General features: G+C 46.0%; 1 protein-coding gene across 1 annotated transcript in view; it reads left to right on the top strand.

Annotated features, from left to right (window-relative positions):
• Positions 1-23,569, top strand: part of Crybg1 (crystallin beta-gamma domain containing 1) — a 54,288-nt gene that overhangs the window by 21,534 nt on the left and 9,185 nt on the right. Inside the window, exons 7-16 of the mRNA XM_021205363.2 lie at positions 4,939-5,065; positions 7,650-7,685; positions 8,919-9,076; positions 10,011-10,137; positions 10,230-10,375; positions 15,941-16,067; positions 16,260-16,292; positions 17,320-17,432; positions 19,035-19,164; positions 22,270-22,409. Coding sequence (XP_021061022.1) covers positions 4,939-5,065; positions 7,650-7,685; positions 8,919-9,076; positions 10,011-10,137; positions 10,230-10,375; positions 15,941-16,067; positions 16,260-16,292; positions 17,320-17,432; positions 19,035-19,164; positions 22,270-22,409 — 1,137 coding nt within the window. The remainder of the gene's footprint in view (positions 1-4,938; positions 5,066-7,649; positions 7,686-8,918; positions 9,077-10,010; positions 10,138-10,229; positions 10,376-15,940; positions 16,068-16,259; positions 16,293-17,319; positions 17,433-19,034; positions 19,165-22,269; positions 22,410-23,569) is intronic.

Genomic DNA, 23,569 nt, shown 5'->3' with positions numbered 1-23,569 from the left:
GATAACTCCAGCTTGTGTCAAGTTGACACAAAGCTAGCCAGTACAGACCCTATTGCCTTTGGCAGTCTATGCTGAGAGATTGGGAGCCCGGTAAAAGAAAGTATCTTTATGACCACTGCCTTTGGATGTCTCCTTTGGCTCCTCCCTTCCGTGCCAGTGGCCTTGAAAGCCACCTACAGTGTCCGATCAAAGTCCGCTGAACTCTGTTGCTGAGCTCCGGACGTTCATGCTTTTACAGATCTCCAAGGAAGTCTGGCTGAGCTGAGAGGACTGTTTGTATCTGGCTTACTCTCTCCATCCACCCTGTTCTCCCTAGTGTGGGGTTACAGATGTGAGCCACCACATCTGGCTAGGTTGCGGGGGTTAACTGGTAATAAACACCAGCTCATCCTGCTGCCATTGGTACAGTGTTGTAAGTGTGTGAGCAGAGAAGTCCGGGGGGTGGGTGGGGGAGTCTTTTCCTTTATCCCATTAGGAAACATGTTCCTGGGCCTGTTCACTCTAGATTAAGTTCCTCTGCACAAGTATAAGGGTGTTACTGGCCTTCTCAGATTCTTTCTTCAGGAAATGAGTAATTCTTAACTAAACTTGCTTTTCAAATTCTGTTGAATATGACTGATATCTAAACCTTTGCTTTAGTGGCTGGTTAATCTTAGCCCCATCCTCCTTGAGGCAAAGGCACTTGGCAGGCTTGCATAATTCTAGGGTGTGTTTTAATAAAAGCAAAGACTTTTAGAACATTCGAGGGAGCGTACGATTTAAGCGAGGAAGACAGGCAGGCCCCCTTGTCCGAACCAGGGTTGTTAGCTGGAGAGTTCCGATGATTTGAGATGAAGCAACTGCTTTCTCCCTAGCCAAATGTGCTTTTCTCACTTTTACCAAAAATAGTTGTCATCTACAGAAGGCTCTATGTCTACATGTGAGTTTCAGAGAATGATAACGACACAAACCTGACCTAAGTGACTACCAGCTGTGTTGTAGATCCCTGTCACTTGCTCTGGTCCCATCCCCCTCTGCGCACACATAAACCCTCTCCTAAGACTACACACATCCATTGGGTTGCCTGTGTTTTTGTGGTTTTCATTGCTGTGTTATAGTAACTATATGTATTCTCCCGTGAATGTGGTGTTGCAATGTCTTTTGGATAAGAAGCAAGCACTCAGCAGGCTGAGTTGTGCACAGTGAGGACGCCTGTAGATCAGCTAAGACTGGAGACCAGCATGTGCATCCGCAGCTAGGCAAGCTCCCGTCACTGTCTGTTGGTCATACTTATAGTCTCCCCAAGCATCAGGGGTCCTCTCAACGGGTTTCGCTTCAGCAAAACATCATGAGTCTGCATCACGTGACAACCAGAAATCTCCGCTACACACACACACACACACACACACACACACACACACACACACACACACACAACCCTTCCCAGTCCTTATAGTGTTACTGATATGGGAATATTTCAGGGGGTGACCATTTGGCATTGGCTAACCAATTTGGGGGCTCTTCCCTGGGGAGGATGTCCTCCCCCTCCACCCTTAGCTGTTTGTGGTTCTGTGTCTGGGGTGGAGCTCATGCGTCATCCATCCCTCTCCATGTTGGCATGGCTGCCGTGTGGTTCAGGTCATGGTCAGGTACCTGTGTTGATGGAGACTCAGGGGTGCAGCTTCCCTGACATTTCTAGGAGACATCATCTCACAGCAGACTTCTTATTCCTCTGGCTCTAACAATCTTTCTGCCCTCTCCTTTGCTGCAATGACCCCTGAGCTGTTGAGACCTGAGCTGTCTTAGAGCATAGGTTTTTTTTTTTCTGAGTGTTTCTTTTCCTGTGATCCTCTGATACTCTGATACTGAGTGTTGTCTGTATGAAGGGTTAGATGGAAAGATATGATTAGATTTAGGATGAACGGTTTTGGCCAGGGCACTTCCTGTGAGGGGGCGCCATGTATTAGTGATGCATCATCACATGACAAACTAGCCACCTGCCTGCCAATGATGTCGTCGAGTTTGCTTGCTTAGTTAACACGGGGCCTCCCACATCCCTCCTTTGCCAAGTTATTCACAAGTTTTGAATAACCTCACATTTAATTTTCTGTTAATTTTCATAAATATTTGGCCAACATTTATGTCTAGTCACAGCTCCTTGGACCCAGCTGGGCATGCGCAGTCTAGTGTTGCCGCCTCAGCTGGGCATGCGCAGTCTAGTGTTGCTGCCCCAGCTGGGCATACGCAGTCTAGGTGGCCAGTTTACAAGTTAATTGTACTAAGAATAAACACACATCCTAAGACTGAGTTTTCAAAAAAAAAAAAAAAATTCGAGCTGTGGTGGCGCACGCCTTTAATCCTAGCACTTGGGAGGCAGAGGCAGGCGAATTTCTGAGTTTGAGGCCAGTCTGGTCTACAGAGTGAATTCCAGGACAGTCAGGGGTGCCCGGAGAAACCCTGTCTTGAAACCCCCCTCCCAAAAAACCCTGATTTTTCTTATGGAACAAAAGGGTATTTCTAAAGGAATAGCAACATATATTTTTAATATACAGATTAGTGGTCATTGTTCAGCAGTATTTATATATGATTCTTATTAGTGCATTCATGGACATTCATCCTGTATATTTTATGCATACATTTATGAATATTCATGTCAGTTAAAAATAATCTTGCACTACAAATAGTATGACTACAAACCATAGCTTTTCACCTGCGTATGTCTGTCCCAGTCACTCAGAAGGTCCCTAGCACTGGCTCACGGAGGGAGGCCTCTCAGGACACAACCCTGCAAGTTCACCAGTTTGTATGTTCTGCTCCTAGCAGAGTCCCTCACTTTCTGCAGATGCTGTGTGACTAACCCACATGCTTCAAGGATAGTGAACTTTTAGTATCAGATGGAATATCCATTACAGATCAGCCCAGAGGAAGAAAGCCCTCAAGAGAAGGCTACTTTGAAAACATCATTTTGAGTCTAGGGAGATGGCTCAGCAGTTAAGAGCACAGGTTGCTCTTCTAGAGGACCTGGGCTCAATTCTCAGCACCCAAATAGCAGCTCACAACTGTCTGTAACTCCAGTTCCAGAGGATCTGGTATTCTAAGACAGACAGATATGCAGGCAAAACACCACTGTACAGAAAAATGAATAAGCCTGTGTGTAGCATGCCTGCTGAGCAGCCTTGGGCTCCAGGAATGTGTGTCTTCCTGACAATCATGGTTTAGATACAGGAAGTTAGTGTGACCCCACAGCCTGCTGCCTTCTGGCTTAGAAAGGTTCTGAAGGCTGTTTAAAGACAGGCTTCTTTCCCCCCTTGGTTAACTTGTTCTAAAGTGTAACACTTGCACCGAAAAAGGCACTAAAAAAAAAAAATCTTGACCGTATAGGCTGAGTGTATTTTTTTTAAGATATAGTTATTTATTTTTATGTATGTGAGAACACTGGCTGTCTTCAGACACACCAGACGAGCGCATCAGATGGTTGTGAGCTACTGTGTGATTGCTGGGATTTGAACTCAGGACCTTTGGAAGTGCAGTCAGTGCTCTTAACTGCTGCGCTAAGTATATTTTTGTTAGCTAGAATGGAACGTCCCAGCATGGTTCCCCAGGCCTCCTCCTGGCTCCTCAGCTGCTCCCCTCCCTCTCTCCCCTCTCCCTGTGTGGCTGTGATCTTGCCTTAAGACACTGTTAATAGGCTTTGGTCTCCACTTATGGACCATGGGGCCTCCTAGTGTTTTGTGTACCTGTTGACTGATCTTTATAGTAGGAACTAGGTGGCAAATCTCTGGGTAATTAGTCTAAAAAAGGTCCAAGGGCATCTTTAACATGAACTTTCACTAAAAATGGGTGTTCAGCCAGAATCAGAAACAGAAGAAAGGCACCCCCATCCTCAGACCCTGCTTTGCTGCTAAGAGTTTTGTTTAGAGCTCTCCCTTTGGGCCAACATCTGGGAACATAGTGTGGTTGGTAGAGTACCCCAGGTGGGTGGTTCAGCCAGACTGACAGTTATCACTTTATGGGGTTGCCATCAGAAAGGAGAGTCAGGGGGAGGAGCTAGCCTGTGTTTAAGGGAAGGCAACATCTGAAATATATAAATCACTGCTCCAGTAGCTGCACCCTCCCTGAGACATGCACTTAGCTCCAGTGGGCATGCTTTTATGGCTCCATAGCCTTTGCTCAGGAGTAGGTGGGGCTGCCGTTCCCTGACCGAAGCGGAAGTGACAGCCGACAAGCCCAATACAAGGAAGTGGTATTTCATGTCTTTAGGATCAGAACCAAGCATGCAGAAGGTGTTGCCACCTGGGAACAGGTAGCCCTTGGACTTGCAGGCCTCTGACGACAGCAGTGTGTGCTGAGTGGTGCACACAGCGAGGATGCTTGGGACAGTGACAAGGGCAGATGGCGTTTGGTACACTCCCTGCAGTGGGGAAGAAACCAGCTGTGAAAGATTGACAGAGTCAGGATCAGGGATCTGTTCAGAGCAGCCCTGCCTTGGGGCAAGTGGCTTAGCCTCACCTGTAAAGTTGAGGCCTGGCTGAAATTCTAGGTGGCATTCCTTCTAGGCTTTTGGAAGGGATCCGTTGCTACACATTTTGACACTGTGTGACATAATTAAGTAGAATGCCGGGAGTCTTTATTTACAAATGAAATATTAACTTAGAACAGGGCTTGAGATGGCCTAGCTTGGTCTCTCTAACTAAGGGACAGAGACATTTACATGTTAAAGCAGCTATAACGTGGCTTAAAGTAAGTGGCCAAGCCAGCCAAGAGGAACTCATAGGCCAGGGGAAGCACCGCACAGCTGGCTCCCCTCAGCTGGCTCCCCTGAGGCGCAGCCGTTGCTGGGAGAGTGGCCACACTCTGCTCTGTCCTTGCCCTCCCGTCAGTGGGGTCGTGTGTGCCAGGCAGGAGGGAACAGAAATTAACCACGAGTTCTGCTTCTTTGCTTCCATGGTGGTTATTCAGATGGCTGATCTATGAAGAGCCTGGATTCCAAGGTGTCCCCTTCATCCTGGAGCCCGGAGAATACCCTGACCTATCCTTCTGGGATACCGAGGAAGCCTACATCGGATCCATGCGGCCTCTGAAAATGGTAACATGACATTGAAGCTGGTTTTCTGAAGGCGGCAAGTCTCTTAGCTTGACCTCCATAATCTACCAGATGTGACTCTGAACAACAAAAGTAGCTTTTATTGCTTTACATGCATCTGTGACAAACAGGTGGATGAGTCCTACTGCTGGATAGAAAGAGTAGAAGCAATAACTTACTCAACTTCCCGGTTAAGAAAGGTGGACAAGACTATGCCCTTTGCGCAGAGGGCAACTTCTGCCTCACAGAGTAGAGATGTCTGCACCAACTTCAGCCCAGAGAGGTCTAGTGAGTGAAGAACGGTTTGTGGAAGCAACCCCATTCGGTGGGACGAGAGGCAGGGCAGGGACATAGTTAGGAAAACCATCTGAACATACAGCTAAATCTTAAACGGGAGAGGAATTGCCCCCTCTGGAGCTGGCAGAGGATGCGTATGAGGCCAGGGCAGGCACAGAGCTAGGCAGGGCATGCTGAGGACCAGCACAGAGGCAGAGCCAAGAGGCAGGGCTGAGTGGTGAAGGGGAGCTGGGGTGAGGGGCCAATCCCCATTGTCTTAGTTAGGGCTTTACTGCTGTGAACAGACACCATGACCAAGGCAATTCTTATAAAGACAACATTTAATTGGGGCTGGCTTACAGGTTCAGAGGTTCAGTTCATTATCATCAAGGCGGGAGCATGGCAGCATCCAGGCAGGCACAGTGCAGGCAGAGCTGAGAGTTCTACATCTTCATCTGAAGGCTGCTAGCAGAAGACTGGCTTCCAGGCAGCTAGGGTGAGGAGGGTCTTAAAGCCCACTTCCACAGTGACACACCTACTCCAACAGGACCACCCCTTCTGATAGTGCCACTCTCTGGGCCAAGCGTATACAAACCACCACAGCACCCTCCTTACCTGGAGCCTGTGCTTCCACTTCCTTGCCCCCACCCCACCCCTGTCCCTGGTCCCTGGTCCCTGGCTGCTCTGCTGGGATGAAGACTTAGGTGGGTGAGGTTACCACACTAGGCTCTGATGTGGGCCACTTGGTGCTAGGTGTTCACTGAACACCAGGGTGAAGCTTCGGCTATGAACTTGCTTGTGAAAGTCCACACTGCAGGTATGTTCAGAGCCAGCCTGAGGCAGATTAGAAAGTTAGATACGTCTGATTTGATTATCTGCAGATCAATGCAGATGACTTGAGGCCTTTTTTTTTTTTTTTAATTAAATCCACTTTCAAAGTTCCCAGTTTTATTAGTTTTGATAATGTATAACAGAGTTATTTCAAGCTTAAAAATCAATGTGATGGTTTTAAAACTGAGGCTTATTGAGCACCACCCCCTAAAGATTATTTTTTTTCTTAAAGATTTTTTAATGTATTTTATGTATGCAAGTGCTCTGTTTTCATGCACACCAGAAGAGGACATTAGATCCTGTTACAGAGGGTTATGAGCCACCAATGTAGTTACTAGAATTGAACTCAGGACCTCCAGAAGAGCAACCAGAGCTCTTAACCACTGAGCCATTTCTCCAGCCCTCAAAGACTATATTATAAGAAGGCGCCCCCTTGGTTGTACAAGGTCTAGCTTGCTGGTTGAGCTAGCCTATTTATGGTTTCAGTTTATTTGGGCCACTTGAAGATTTTGGCTGCAGCTTTTAAGCTCACTAAAACGCATTGAGGGAAATCTCCCAGCTTGCCAACCACTGACCTCTGCCTGTTCAGTATTTTTAGGCAACACTTTCCTCTCTGATTCTAGTTTTGTATTTTTACTTAAAAAAACAATAACAAAACCCTACTCTTTTAATACAAAAGTGTAATGATGCCATCCTTTGAGAGGTTTTAGCTGTTATCTAATAGTTCTTATTATTTCCTGCTGTGTGTGAACTTTAACACTTTTGTAGGCTATAGGTTGCAAAGTCAGATGCCTCCCTGGGTCAGGCAGGAAATACAAAGGGCGAGGCTGCTGGGAGTGGAACCAGAGGGAGCAGTGGAATTCAGGCCAAGACTGTGGCCTGGGAAGGACCCGCCCATGCAGGATTGCCTGGGCAGAAGGTAGAACTCACTTCCTGTGAGATGTTATCAAACCTAAGGGTTATTTAGCGAGAGAAATAAGAGGCAGAAGTTTCAGTAGGCTGGGGCAAGGTGATCCCAAGTTTGAGGCTAGCCTGGTCTTGCTGGTGTGTGGGACCCTGTCTCAAAAGAACAAGAAAAACATAGCACTCACCCTTGGGATACAAATTAAAATTGTATAAGACATTTTCCTAGTTAAAAAAACAATACAGAGCAAAATAAACCAAGGGGCCTGGTTGTAGCTCAGGGGTAGAGTGCTTGGCCAGCATTGCAAGGCCCTGGGTCTGACTTCTCTGCACTCAAACAAACAAACTAACCAAAAACAGAACAGAAGCACACATTAGCTGTGCATGTCCAGTACATCTCTGATGTAGATGGTCTTGTGTCCTCGTTTCCATTTGATAATTTTGGCGTCATCTTATATAAATTAAAACAAACCATAAAGTAGTCACACTGTGTGCTTCAACTACTGTGATAATACTACTGAACACTCTCAGTGGAAACTGGGTTTTTTTACTATGCTGTTGTTTTGTTTTGTTTTAGGGTGGCCGTAAAGTTGAATTCCCTACAGATCCCAAGGTAAGAGGAAGGAGGGAGGGAGGAAGGGAGGGAGGGAGGGGGAGAGAGAGAGAGAGAGAGAGAGAGAATGTATAAGAGTGGGTGTGCATCCAGAAGTGAGGGGGTAGGGAAGAGAAATTATTCGACAATCTTTCAGTATATGATGCTAATGTGACTTCCCCCACTAAATCTGCCTCCCACTAAACTTCAGGAAGAGGCTAATGGCACCCGTTATCTTAGCATGACCTCCAAGGTTCACTGTTGTATTAACTTTACCATTCCTGGTTAGATTTGCCAATTGATAAGCCCATTGCTGGCAACAGAACAGAGCTTTTCAGCTGGTTTGGGGGAATTGAGCTCAGCCTTTGCCTGCTGGGAAATGAGTCCAGCTCCATCCCCCAGCTCTCCCTGCTGAACCATAAGTCCAGCTCCATCCCCTAGCTCTCCCTGCTGAGCCATGAGTCCAGCTCCATCCCCCAGCTCTCCCTGCAGAGCCATGAGTCCACCGCCATCCTGCAGCTCTCCTTGCAGAGCCATGAATCCACCACCATCCTGCAGCTCTCCTTGCTCCAGATACACCTGCTGCCGCTGTTTCCTACACCTGTCCTATGCACCATGATTGTTTATCATTTTCAAATCAACTTTAGAATCCTCTGGCTCTTTAATAGCTTTTAAACATTGCCTTTGGAGTATTCCACACTATGGTTGGGAACGTAATGATTTTTAACTTTATTAGTAAGTGTTATTATGTAGTTGATTTTTATATATGATTAGAAAATTTTAATTTGTATTCCAGGATTTAGTGCTATTTATTATTGTTGTTATTGTTTACATTTGTTGGTGTGTGTGTGTGTGTGTGTGTGTGTGTGTGTGTGTGTGATGGCATGTAGGCATATGTGAGTCTGGAGAATTATAATCAGCCTTTACCCGCTGAACCATCTTACTGGTCCTGTTTTTGCTGAGGCAAAGCAGCCTTTATTCTGTAGCCCATGGCTGGCCATGGACTTGGGATCTTCCTTCCTCATCTAGAGTCCTGGGATTGTAGGCTACACTACTATGTCCAGCTTAGGTTTTTGTTTTGTTTTGTTTTTCTGGCTATGTCTTGTGGGGGATGGAAGCCAGGGTCTCACACATGCTGGGCAAGAGCCACACCCCTAGCCTAAGTAAGTGCTATTGAATGACAGGGTCAATGTTTAGCTATTTTTTAGCTATTTCACTTCTCCAAATTATTGGCATATCTCCCTTCTATTGCAGGTAGTTATTTATGAGAAGCCTTCCTTTGAAGGAAGGTGTATGGAGCTAGAAACAGAAATGAGTAGTTTTATCACGGAAGGAGGTGAGACTGAAGAAACAACTGGAAAGGACCATTTGCCCTTTACATCGGTGGGGTCTATGAAAGTTCTAAGAGGCGTGTAAGTAGAAGGGTAATGGTAAGGATTTCTCTTGTCCCCAAGACAACGTTCCTGATTATAGTCTGGTGATGTTTTGTGGAGAGAAGGGAGTCATGGAGGCTGAACCCCAGGGTGTCGTCACCCATGCTGGGAGGTGTCCACCACATCCCCAGCAGGGCCTGCTGAGCTGGACTTGTGACAGTGGCTGGAGGGACGCTATAGGGGGTCTGGTGTGGAGCTCATACAGAGCTGTACAGATTGATTTTTAAAGTGTCATGTTCCAATCTAATGAACCATTTATTAATTTTCTTTCTAATTTTCATGATCTTCTTGAACTGTATAGATCTTGCACATTTCTAGTAGGAGCATATACTGAAACAGTCTTGTAAATAGGCACAAGTGTAGATTTTTAATTATTTATCTTTATGTGTATGAGTGTCTCACCTGCATGAATGTCTGAGCACCACATCCGTGCAGTGTCTGAGGAGTCTAAAAGATGGCATCAGAGCCTCTGGAACTGGATTACAGTTTTAACTGTTATGTGGGTTGCTGGGTCCTCTGCAAGGGAAATAAGTGCTCTTAACTGCTGAGCCATCTCTCCAGCCCCTCATTTTAATTACATACACAACCACACATCCAAATGCACACACATACATATACACCACACCCAAAAGCTTGCAAACACACACATACACACACATGCATACTCACGGATACACAGAACTACACTCCTTTACAGAGCTCTAACATGTTTCTTAGTTTTTGTTTTTTTTTTAACAAATTCTCTTAAACATTAAAGAATTCTAACAAAAACACATAAATTTGTATGCTGTCCTTTCTAAGCTTAGAGAAGTTCACAAATTCACATTGAATATTATACTTGTGTTTGTCAGTAAATGGGGCATGTGTCAGGCATTGCAAATGTCTGACCGGCCTCTTGCTCTTTCTCTTGTAGCTGGGTTGCTTATGAGAAGTGCGGCTTCACTGGTCACCAGTATTTGCTGGAGGAGGGAGAATACAGGGACTGGAACGCCTGGGGAGGCTACAGTGGAGAACTCCAGTCTCTACGGCCTATACTAAGTGTAAGTTAAGAAGAAGCTAAAAGCCAACGTGAAGTCCTTTCGGGATGATGAACAGCTTTACCCTTTAAATTTGAATCTCTCTTTCTTAATAGGACTTTTCAAATGCACACATGATAATGTACAGTGAGAAGAACTTTGGCTCCAAAGGCTCCAGTATTGATGTCTTGGGAATTGTTGCCAATTTAAAGGAGACCGGCTACGGAGTAAAAACACAGTCAATCAATGTGCTGAGTGGCGTGTAAGTGAAACAAGCCCACCAGGATGTTAAGCTTGGGTTTCGCTCGGGTTTCTGTTAAATTAGTAGCCTGTGACACAGAGTCCGCCCTCAGTAGATATCTCACAGGTGAACATTAATTCAGTCCCTTGGTATTTACAGCTGTGACACTTTCATGGCTGGCCTAAAAATATTCTGATGTAACCTTTTACCCCCCATTGGAGCAGGCTTTTGGTGTCATGGTAGAAATATGTGGCCCTGCAGCCCTTTTACTAAATGGGTGGATTGTTAGTAAGCTGGCATTGACCTTGAGGTTGGGATAAAGTCCCAGTAGGCTCTCCTGTAGTGCCTGGCTGCCAGTGTTTCCTCTCTCGTATTTTGACATAAAAGCCACTGGTTAGACTACCTGGAGTGGTCAGCTGACCTGACCTCGGCATCTGCCTACCCCAGCCTTCCGGGCTTTCACCAACGCCAAATCTTTACCGAGACATGACTCTGAGGTGGAAGTGACCAGCCTAAGAGTCAGAAACAGAACTTATTGGCTGTACAAATCAAAAGTCCTAGAGGAGATTTTGTTTCTGGCCGGGCACAGTAGCACAGACCTGTGCTCTCAGCACACAAGAGGTGGGAACAGAAAACCTGAGTTCAAGGCCAGCCTGGGTTACATAGTCGGATCCTGTCCGAAAGCAGTAACAATGACAAGACCAATCAAGCAAAAACGGTTCACTGGGCTTGTTTCTGGGGCTCTCCCAGAGGTGGGCCTCTTCACCCATGGCCCTCAGCCGTGGTTGACTCTTGCTCTCCCGACTCATTGCTTGCTCAGGTTCCAGGTTTGACTTTGCTTCCGTGGTGTGGGTCATTAGTACATGCCTTAAGTAGAGAGGTGACTGTGCTGCTGTGGTGTGGCCGTCCTAGGGTCAGTTCCATAGTGGGTATGATTGAAGTGTGTGGCTCCCCAGGAATCAGGACAGACACCAGATCTCTGCCGTAGGGAACTGTTCTCATGATCCAGCAGGTGACCCTGCTGATTTCTTCTAAGTGGCAATGTTATGAAAAGGACAGGAAGAAAGCGGATGTTGGTTCTATTGAAAGCAGTTGGTGTTAGCTTACTGAATTTGACCCTAATGCATTTCTCCTCAGCCCTAATGCATTTCTCAAGGCCTTCCCCAAGAGCGAGTCTGACATGTCTACAGTGAACACACTGTGTTGTTAGTCACTACATTGTTACGTAGGTTGTCACTTGTCACTAGGCAGTATCACATCGGTAGCCCTAATGTGGTATGATCACAGCTGGCCGTCTACCAGAACCAAGAGTCGTCTGAACCTAGGGCAGAGGCCACCAGAAATGACGTGCTGGCTCTGCAGTAATTTCAGATCATGCTTATCATTGTCTGAAAAAGTTGTAGTGAGCCATTCAGTCTTGGAGAAACAGTGACCAGGTATCTTTGCTCATCAGTCACAAGCCAGTCAGTCATCTACCCTAGCAGAGGAAGCTGGAGGATGCTGGGTAGATGTCGATGTAGGCTAAGTTAGCACAGCGCACAGTGCTCGGAGCCTGTTTCCCTCCCTCCTCACCCACACTGCTTGCTTCATATCAGTTTCCTTCAGTAGGATGTTGGGCTTTTTGATCTTTCTAGTTTGGGTCATTTTTAGTTGTATTTCCTGGCAGAGTCTTTTTTTTCTTGATGTAGCAACTGAGGTTTGGTATTAGGGAAAGTAGAAGGGAGGCACACACACACACACCACATATACACCCATACACTACACATACACACACATACATGTACCCACACAACACATAAATACCACATACACTCACACCATACATATACCACATACGCATACACCACGCACACACATACATACACACCACATATACACACATACACTACACATACACACACACATAACACACACACACACACACATATATATATACACACACAACACACAAATACCACATACACACATACCATACATATACCACATACACATGCATACACCACATACACACACATATACACACACAACATACACACACATACATACACCACACACACACATACCACATGCATACCACGTACACATGCATACACCACATATACCACACACACACACACACACACACACACACACACATCCTTCCTGAATGTGTTGGCTGTAGAAGAGCTCTACAGAGATCTGTTATGCCTTCAGCAGATACAGCCTCTATGCTGAACAGGACTGAGGCTGTGAGGTGGAGAATGCACTGGGATGCACAGCAGGGGTGGGGGTCTAGTCTGTGTGCAGACAAGACTGGACTGGGCAGTACTGCACTAGGCCTTGTGAAACGTAAGGGAGGATGATTAACCCAGTCATTTTTTAATAGTATCAAAGAAAAATGGTCTTATTTTAATGGCTTTAATTTTACTGGTAAATAAGTAACCTCATTTTTGTTTTGTTTGGTGGCATCTGTCTGTCTGTCTGTCTGTTTTGAGGTAGAGTCTCACTATGTGGCCCTGGCTGGCCTAAAACTCACAGAGACCAGCCGGCCTTTGCCTCCAGAGTGCTGGCATTCCAGCTATGCGCCGCCACTGCCATGCCCAGCTAGATTTGGATCCTTTTTTTCTTATCACAAAATTCAAAGTTGGAAGAAACTTTTTTGTTTTGCTTTTATTATTTGAGATGTAGTCTTGTTACACAGTCCATGCTGGCCTTGAATTCAGTCCTTTTGCTTCAAAGCCCTCCCAAGTGCAGTGGTGGGGTGAGTATGGAAATTGAGGGTGAGATATTTATGGGGTGTTACCAGTGTATGCCTCCATGTGCAGACAGAACAAAGCTTCTGAAACCCCTGTCCTGTGTCTCACTGGAAGCACACAGCTATCACATGGCATTAAATCCCTGGATCACTATCTGTAAAATGGTAGGAAGGATGCTCATGAGACCAACTATGCCTTGGAGGGACCACATTCCCGTCCTTAGGAAAGCCCAAAAGAATTCCTGTTCACAGCTGCTGACAGCTCCCATGTTGTGCTGCACTGACCCAAGCAGTAGAAGCTGGGCTGACGTCTTAACATCCAATAGTAAAGCAAAACACTTCTAGAGTTCAGATAAAAATAAGCCCAATGCTGCGGCCCAAACCTTTAACCTCAGCACTCTGGAAGGCAGAGGCATCCCTGTGAGATCAAAGTTAGCCTGGTCTACATAGCAAGTTCTAGGCCAGCCAGGGATACAATGAGAACCTAAATAAATAAACAAAGACAAGTGTTCTTGTTTTGAACTTTTTCCTTTCCTCTTCCACAGAAGGGTAGGTTTGTCCTCGGTCCCCTCGGCTGGGACCTGCCAGGATCCATTTCTCCTCTCCTGGTTTACATCCTCTAACTCAGCAGTAAATAACTCATGAACCGAACCCTTCAGCAAGGACCATACACTGATGAATTTCCATTAGAGTCCCAAGTATACGTAGATTCAGTACTACAGATGTCAAAGATTCAGCTGGGTCTCAGAAGGACGCTCTGCTCTCAGGTCAAGCCGTGACTCATACACTTCCTTGCTCCCATTTTTCCGTCTGAGTGTGTCAGACAGACTGACCCTCCGTTGTGAGTTTACCTACCAGATGTTTGTATAATTCCACAGGGAAATAGAGCACACACACTTGTTAGTTTAACAACTACCAATAAGGACCTGAGAGGGCTCTGGGGGGGCAGGCGCCTGTCCTGGCCACACGTGAACCTTCAGAGGTTCTCCTGAAAGTCAACCCAAAAGGCCTGACGCCATTGGTGCTCAGAGCTGCCACAGGCCCAGAGCCCAGGCAAAGCTTTCTGTGATGCGACCTGGGTTCTTTAATGATTGTTTTTGCTTCCAAGTTGTAGTGTTTGTGGTTTACCTTAGGAAGAGACACTCATGGCTGGAGCAGGGCTCTCTGTTGTAGTTGTCACCACTCTGCCACCATGGGCTCACCTGAGATGTGTGTGCAAAGGTGCCACTGAAGGTCAGCTGTGCCCTGTAACCTCCCTGGCTCAGCACAGGGCCCTTGGCCAGCTCCCTCCCTCATAACCGAAAACACAGTTGTTTTAAAAAATTAAGAGCCCTCGCCTCCCCGCCACACCCCTGCACCTCACCCCCACCCCCACTCCCACCCCAGTCAGCATTCCTGAAAGTTAATGTCAGGATCACAGAGAGATCCAGGCCTCCAAACTCCTCACCTCACGGGAGGCAGACCTTTGAAGAATTGCTAGTGTAGGTTTAAGACTGGGGGAGCGGGAAGGACTTCTTTTCTGAGACAGTGCCCCCCTCCCCGGGTCTCAGTTTCTGCATTCAGAAAGATGTGACATCTTTAGTTTCTCCTGACCACTCAGTTCCTGAAGTGTTCTTTTCAGAGTGGTTTTTCTTCTTGTGGGAATCCATTTCCATTGTGATACAGACACTGCAAGAACATGGCAGGCAGGCCACAAAGCCCTGTTGGCTGCAGGCTTTTTCACGTTCTGGCCTTAATGGATGGCATCACTTCAGACAGGTCACCTCCCGTCACAATGTGTCACAACAGATAGTTACTTGTGATGCTCCTCTGTCTACCCAACACTTGTCTTCTTCCATCTTTGTATTCTTCACGCCCGTCTGGTTTCTGGCATGTGGCGGATGGGATGTCAGTGTTTGCTTGTGAGTAAGCAGACTGACTTTCTGTTCGTGAAGTGGGCACGCCAGGTCCACCTTTGGAAATGTAATAGATCTGGAAACTTGTGAGGGTGACAAGCACCATTCAAATGGTGAGCGGCTCATTAGGGCAATGAGTTAGCCGAGACTACACTTAGAATCTGTTGGATGGAATAGAATTAGACACCCTTTTCCCCTTCAAAGACATCCCCTTTGCACAGGAAGTAGCATCAGTGAGTGGGTTCAACTGATTGCACCTTCCTGGGGTCACTGCAAAGATGACATGGGAACATTGCGAGTGATGTCTTTGGTACCCCTGGGAGCTGGTTCAGCTTTGTTTTTCTATAGATCTGTTAGGTTGGAAATACCATTTGGGAAATAAGTGCTTTTCTTTGTTTCTGGTTGTTATTAGTCATTGTGATTTGTTGTATATGAGGCATAGATAGTTTCCTGTTAAGATCTGTCTGCAGAAATCGATGCTGAAAAAAGAGCTTTTACTTAGAAGAAGGAAGAAGGAGAAGGAGAGGAAGAAGAAGAGGAAGAAGAAAAGAAAGAGAAGAAAGAGAAGAGAAGAGAAGAGAAGAGAAGAGAAGAGAAGAGAAGAGAAGAGAAGAGAAGAGAAGAGAAGAGAAGAGAAGAGAAATCAGACTCCTTTTTAAGATCAAGTGTATTTCCTTGGCATAAAAATAGGGGAAAAGATCACAACACAAAATTCCTCATTGGAGCGTCGAGAGGCATGGGAATTTAGTATTTAGGGACACTAAGAAGTCTGCATACAGACATTCTTTTGAACACTATTTGGATTTGACAGATAGACAAAGTCAATCTGCCCCTAAAAATTAATAGAGAACAGAAAAAAAATGGGGTCTGATCAGCAAAACCCTTTCAGATATGTGAGGTAGCTTTCCATGTAAAATGTAAAATAAGGCCAACGTTAACCAGGTTGTGTTTCTGTAGGTGGGTAGCCTATGAAAACCCCGACTTCACGGGGGAGCAGTATGTCCTGGATAAAGGCTTCTACACCAGTTTTGAGGATTGGGGAGGCAAAAATTGTAAGATCTCTTCCGTCCAACCCATATGCCTGGTAAGTAGTTCATCTTATGTGAACATTAACTCAACCCCGGCTTCCCTTCATGGCTTCTGGTCTGTGTAATGATTGGTACAGAAAATATTCTGGTGTAATTTTAACAGTAATTGTTAATGTAGAAGAAAAGAAATGTTAACATAACTTCTTTAGTAACCTTTTTTTTTCCCTCTTCTTTTATAAAATGCTTAGGATTCGTTCACTGGCCCCGGGAGACGAAATCAGGTAACTTATAAACAATGTTCTATATTAGGGGCTATTCATTTTCCATTGAAAAAGTGAGTGTAAGTGTAAGATGTGTGAGACGTGTTGTGAAGTTTACCCATTCTTAGTTCTGAAAACCAGTGGTGCTTAGTCAATGGCACTGACCCATGTCTAAAGACAATACTGCTGTAATAAAATGCTGGATTTAATTTCATTACACAGAATCAGTTTCATGGACATACATAAGTCCATGTTCAAGGTCCTAGCGCACAGATCTCAGCACACTATAAATGCACACGCATTTGCTGTGTGTGCACTGTATGGTGTCGCCCAAGCCATTGCACTGCTGGCTCCCGGGTCAGTTTCACTGCCACTCTTGTTATTTGAGGTTCTGACAGCCATAATTACACACAGGAGCACCCACACCACGGTAGCCTCTTTCATTGGCATACAGAGAATCTAAAAAGTCAGCAAGTATGACGAATCGAGAGAGGGGGAGACAAGACTACATGCTCCCAAATCTAGTCTGTTGTTAACCTTAGAGCCTATGCACAATTACTCTTGGCCACAATAAAGCTTTACCATGCCCCACAGCTTGTAACAGCAGTGAGCTCTTTAGAAAGTTGTCTCTGTTGTGTCACTGGCCTTTGATGCCTCTAAATTAAATACTCATGGATGGTACAGCCAACCTGTTGATCATTAGTTATCTAGTAGAAGATTAAAGGATTTATAAAATTCATACCGTACTATGACGAGTTAGCCGGTCAGGTCTGGGCCATCACTTAAAGAACTGAGTAAAGTGGTCCAGAGGTTAAAGCACTGGCTATTCTTCCAGGGACTCAATCCCCAGAACACTGATGGCAGCTAACAACTGTCTAACTACAGGCCCAGACAACTTGACACCCTCTCCTGACCTATATAGTCACCAGACACACAAGTAATGCACAGACACAAATATGCAGGCAAAATACCCATACGCACATAAACAGTAACCTGAATGTCTTCAGGCAGTTAATTTTGTGTTTCTCTTTTCTTTTTTCTTTTAAAGATTCACTTGTTTTCAGAACCACAGTTCCAAGGTCAAAGTCAAAGTTTTGAAGAAACAATAGATCAGATCGATGACTCCTTTCAGACCAAGTCTTGCAGAGTCCTGGGAGGCAGGTAAGCTGACAGTGACAGGGAGAGGGAGATGGCTGGGGTAGAGAACTCATACTTGGCAAGCCTACCTTAGCTCCTGTGGGTGGCTGGCACTGTAAAACCACTACATCAGCCCGGAAGCTTGCTTGTGGTATCTGGGCTCAGAGGTCAGAGGATGTGCATGCCAACACGGGCTGCAGAAGCTGGCGCTGACCTCGGTGTGCAGCGGATTCACACCAGTTCTATACTCTGTCCCTGCTCCAGCATCTGTAACGACGGCTGGATCTGGGGAACCTCTGAGCTACCTCCCAAGGCCGATTTTTTTTTTTTCTTAGAGGCAGACAAGGAGTAGGGCCGGCATTCTGTGTGGCAGGCAGGTGGGGGCAACACCTTGGCTGAGAAGCTGTGGTAGCAGAAGTGATTAGTGGACTAGGGGAGGGGAGGATCTGACAGATCTGACTCCCCACGGGCAATCACAGAGTCGATGGATTCCTAAGGAACAGAGATGGGGCTGGAGTAGGAGCGGTGAACCAAAGTGCTGTGCTGGGAGCAGTCGTCTTGTGAGAGCTTTATAAGAATGGGAGGAACTATGGCGGCCCATAAAGCAGCTAGGGGAACTCATCCTAATAGCAGCAGCCAGGCGTCACTCGGTGCACTGGCTTTGTGTCAAATACAGACCAAGTGACGGGAAGTGGCTCGCCCACCCACCCCACCCCAATCCTCTCCTGACCTGCTTCATTTCCTACTGTCAGACATACACGTTTTTAATTGCTTATCATCTGTCTCAGCTTGCCAGAGTAACTTCAAGACAGCAGGGACAGGGTTGCTTCTGAAATGTCTTGAGCAAAAGGGCCATACCGGAGCCTCAGTCAGTCCTCCGTGAGTGTCTGTCAGGTTACAGCATCAGCCTCTTGGGGGGGCCCAGGTCCCAGGCATCAGGAAGGGAGGACATCTTCAGTAAACATATGGCTTGTCCTGGTGGCTCAGGCCTTTAATACCAGCTTCTTGGGAGACTGAGGCAGGAGAATGACATGTTCAGGGACCTGACTAGGCTACTGGGTGAGTTCAAGGCAGCCAGGAAACTTTAAAAAAAAAAAAAAAAAAAAAAAGCTGGGGAGTCCAGCTCAGTGAGAAGCAGATGGCTGGGTAGCTCTGTGGCTCGCCGGATTGTTAGTCAGGGGAGGGACCCTTGTACGTGTAGGTACACTGACTGGGAACACAGTAGAAGGTTGGGACGTGGAAAAGAAGCCATATTCATTCCCACCCAGTAAGGTAACCATCTGAGGCACACTAAATTGCCATGAGGTGACATTCAGCAAACATATACAAATTTTTTTAAAGAGAAATCAGTTAGCTAGAAGGCTTATGATTATTTTATAGCAGGTTCCTCTAAAAATCAGATTCCTTTTTATTTTTTATTTTTTTTCAAGACAAGAACTTATTATGTAAGTCTGGCTGTCCTGGAGCTCACTGTGTAGACCACGCTGGCCTCAAATTTACAGAGATCTGTCAGTCCCTGTCTCCCAAGTGCTGGGATTAAACTCATGCACCATTAGGCCCGGCCTAGAGCCCTCTTTTCTTAATAAGATTGTCTATGTTTCATGCCATGTATTTGTTTCTTTATAGCTGGGTTGCTTATGATGGAGAGAATTTCTCTGGCAATCAGTATGTGCTGGAAGAAGGCCACTACCCTTGTCTCTCGGCGATGGGATGCCTGCCTGGAGCGACCCTGAAGTCTCTCCGCTTTATAGATTTTGTGAGTGCAAACAGAGGTGCAGACAGACACACGCTGTTCACGTCGGTGACAAAACAAGGAAGTCAGCAGCTAGGACTTCCTTAGGTTACAGCTGCACTCAACCACAGCTGCACTCTACCCTGCACATATAGATTGTTCTTCTTTGTAAAGATTTACTTTTATTTATGGTGCACGCATGTGTGTGCATGTGTGTGTGTGTGCACATGTGTGCAAGTGTGGCATCTGATCTCCTGGACTGGAGTTACAGGTGAAGAGAGCTATCAGAAGTGGGTACTGGGGATTGAACTTGGGTCCTCTGGAAGAACAGCACGCACTTTTAACCATCTCTGGACCTCCCCTCCCCCCCCCCAGCTTCTGTGCATTTGATGTCTGTTAGACCAGGCTTCTTCCATTCTCTGACTTCCTGCTTGGATGCTCATTTATTCACATGCACAGTGGTCCGATAGCTGTAGGACCCTCTCCCGCTCTCCCCCATGCCCTCTCCTTTCCTAACTCTCATTGCCGTGGCCTCTCTGTTCAGAGCCGTGCTTTATGTTGGATAAGCGCAGCCTGAATAGTCTGTAAAACGCGTGTGTTTAAAAAGTGTGTAGGTAGAACCTTTACTTTTATACCATCATTATGCATGTCACTCTTACAGACATAGTTCAGATATTAGTGTCACCAATTTTGAGGCGCTGTCCATGGCAGACCCAGAGCTCCTCCCTCCCACACTGTCTCACTATTGCCACTTTGGTCTCCTACACAGGTCATCTGGGGTTTCGTTAGCCATCTCTTTCTTTAGATTCTGAGTCTCATTATTAGTTTGCAGAAATCCCTTGTGGTTTTGCCTCTTTTCACTGTTCTTTTTCAACATTTTATGTGGATGGGTGTGTTGCCTGCATGTGTACCTGTGTACCACATACCAGTGCCCGGAAAGGCTAGAAGAAGAGGACATGGATCCTTGGGAACTGGAGCTACAGTGGTTGTGAGCTGCCATGTGGGCACTAGGAGCTGAGCCTGGGTCCTCTGCAAGAGCAGCAAATGTTCTTAATCACTGAGCCCTGCTTAAAATTTTCATCAACCCAGAAGATCAGCTGTGTTCTAGTCCAGGCGACAGTGACCCCTTTGAACAGGATCTTTCATGTGACCTAATCAAACCAATATGTCCAATACAACAAAACCAGAAGATGATTTCCATATATTTACATTTAGGTGTGTCTATAGTGTTGGAAATTATTATTTGCTTTTGATAGCTAGTATCATAAAATGCTTTAAACATTAGTATGATTTTAGTCTGAAATGTAGGAAGGATGTGTGTGTGTGTGTGTGTGTGTGTGTGTGTGTGTGTGTGTGTGTGTGTCGGCTTTACAGCACCTCTGCCCGCTTGCCTATATAAATTATAAGATGCTGGCGAGGCAGGAAAGCAGTAGCAATGAATCATGGGATAATGCAGACTTGTCAGCTTCCAGACGAGGGTCTGCATGAGGCTCAGCTGGTGGAGTGCTCGCCTGGATGACTGAAGCCCTGGGTTGGATCTTTAGTCCCCTCCCCACCTACACACGCACACACACACACACACACACACACACACACACACTGAGCACAGTGGTGTCCATCTGGACCCTTGCACAGGAGGTAGAAGGAGAAGGATCAGAAGTTCAGGGTCACACTTGGCCACATAGCAAATCTGGGCCCAACATGGGCTCTATTGGACCCTGTTTCAAAACAAAACAATCCAGGTCATGAAATAAGATTTAAAAAAATAATAATGTGCCTAGAATTCTAAAAGCTTACAAGTATGTATTTACAGTTTCCATCATTTGATCTCTTAAAGAAGATAGCCTTTTAAGTTTCTATTACAGAGATCTACCAGAATGAAATCACACATTTTGTGTGTCTGAGTTAGCGGTTTCTGTGGTGCTGGGTACCAAACACGGGCCCTCATGCATGCTGGGCAAGCACTGTTATGACTGAGCCACATCCTTTGCCCTGTGTATTCTCAACTGTAAGGAACCCCAGGCGGACCCCTTCCCACACAGCAGCACTTCCATTCTGGATACCCCAGGGGGAACCCTTCCCACACACAATTATTTCTGACAGTGTATTTGAGTGTTTAGGATATTATCAACATGCCATCTTTATGTATATAGTAAACATGCAGAGAGTCCTCCTGTGTTTTTGTCTGGGTCCCTCCTGTGCTTTATGTATTCTCATTTCCTGGGCCATGGGACCGACCTCCACACGCTACCCTGCCATTCACTGATGGCTGGCGGACTCTGCCCTGCATACCAGGGCACGCCCATGTTAATGAGCAGTACTGGCTCTCATCCTTGTTCACGGCTCAAAGCAGGTTGATCCCTGTGTGTGCCATTTTTCATGTGTCATTTATGATCTTGGGGACACGATCATTAGAGCCTGGATAAACTTCAACTTTTCTCTTGTCTGAGAATCAGGTGGGAGCTGCTGTCCTCTCTAAAACGTCCGTGGCTTCTATCCGTGGTCTTTGTCCCCTTCTGACAATAACTCCGACAGGGGGGTTTGGGAACGAGAGCCTAGAGAGTCCTCGCTACTGGCAATTAAAGTGGGCTCACATTCACACCATACTACTTCGAATGCCCAATCGGCTAACACGGCTTAGCAATCCAGGTCCACCCAACCCAAACTCCAGACACCGGAAGTGCCTGTGGGGGCGGCTCCTAGACTGGCTCCTAAGAGCACGGCCATAACACCTGGCCGCTGGACACCAGGCTACCACAGCCGTCTGGCCCTCTCCGTTAATGTCTGTGGCTTTCCATCCAGCCTTGTCTTGATAAAAAAAAAAAAAAAAAAAAACTCCAGCATGAAAGAAATTTCATAAAGGCTGGTGTTCCATGCATACAGCCATTTCTCCAGGCACGGGCTGTTCCGTGTCCCTGCTTGCCTTCAGGTGCAGTGGAGGGCTCCCCCCCCCCCATCCTTCCTCTCTGTGACTTCGCAGGCTAGAAACATCCCAATCAGCTAAGTTTATAGATAGGAAAAGCCTGGCAGGGTCCTGTGTCTTGTCCCTGAGAGTAGACGGTAGCTCATCTGCTTCAGGCTATCTACAAAAGCTTTGCATTATTAACAGATAAATTTATCTCCAAACAGGAATTTTCCGAACCAACAATTATTCTTTTTGAAAGAGAAAACTTCAAAGGAAAAAAGATAGAACTGAACGCCGAGACAGTCAATCTCCAATCCTTGGGGTTCAACACTCAGATCCGCTCTGTGCGGGTCGTTGGTGGCATGTGAGTGTATAACTTGTTCATCTGCTAAGACGGACAACTTCTCTTTTTCCTTCTTTCACAGACATGCTTTTCCTATGAAGCACATTTTAAAAATACGTACATATGAATATATACCCTAAAATGTACCAGCTCAGTCTGTACACATCTCCTTTCCCTCACAGTGGAAACGGGAATGAATATCATCATTAAGTGACTGAACCATGTGAATAGACATGCCGAGAAGGGACAGTTCCGGGAATTTCAAACGTACATCACCTTAAATGAACCGGCAGCTGGGCTTTGGCTGTCTGTGTAGGTTAACATTGCACACCTCCATAATATTTTTGTCTGGTGGGTCAAGCCTGTGCAAAGCATCATTCATCCATACATCCAGCTTTTTTTTTTTTTTCTGGCTTAAGTTTAGGTTAAGGATTCAAAATCCCCAGGGCAACTCACAACACAGTACTCAGCAAATTCAAGAGCATTTGTTCATGGCAAGTAAGAGAGAAGTAGATTTCTTTATCGATTGATTGTTTTTATGCTTTGAAAGACTGACAGGCCAGGCAGTGGTGGCACACACCTTTAATCCCACACATGGGAGGTAGAGGCAGGTGGATTTCTGAGTTTGAGGCTAGCCTGGTCTACAGAGTGACTTCCAGGACAACCAGGGCTACACAGAGAAACCCTGTCTCAGAAAAAAAAAAAAAAAAAGAAAAGAAAAGAAAGGAAGAAAGAAAGAAAGAAAAGAAAAGAAAAGAAAGGAAAGGAAGGAAGGAAGAAAAAAAGGGAAGAAAGACTGACAGACCATGCTCTGGTTATAAAGCAAAGGGTAGACTTTGTATTTGAGTGCAGATGCTGTGTAGATTATTACATCAATGGGAGGGGCGGGCAGATGACTCAGTGCATGAAGGGCACTCACTGTGCAGGCCTGATGACCTGGGTCCAGTCCCTACCACAGAGAACTGACTACAGAGTTGTCTTCTGACCTCCACATGCATGCTGTTGCATGTCCCCAGCCCATAACACACACTTACAAACACACACACAGAGACACATACATGTACACAGACACACACATGCGCACACACACACACATACACACACATGCACACACAAATAATAAAATAAAAAGTTACACTACCAACCAATCTTCCCTCCCTCCCTCCCTCCCTCCTTCCCTC

The sequence above is a fragment of the Mus pahari genome, chromosome 9 (assembly GCF_900095145.1).
Source record: "Mus pahari chromosome 9, PAHARI_EIJ_v1.1, whole genome shotgun sequence".
Lineage (NCBI taxonomy): Eukaryota > Metazoa > Chordata > Mammalia > Rodentia > Muridae > Mus > Mus pahari.
The sequence above is the reverse complement of the archived record's forward strand: the minus strand, read 5'-3'. Positions and strand labels throughout refer to the sequence as shown.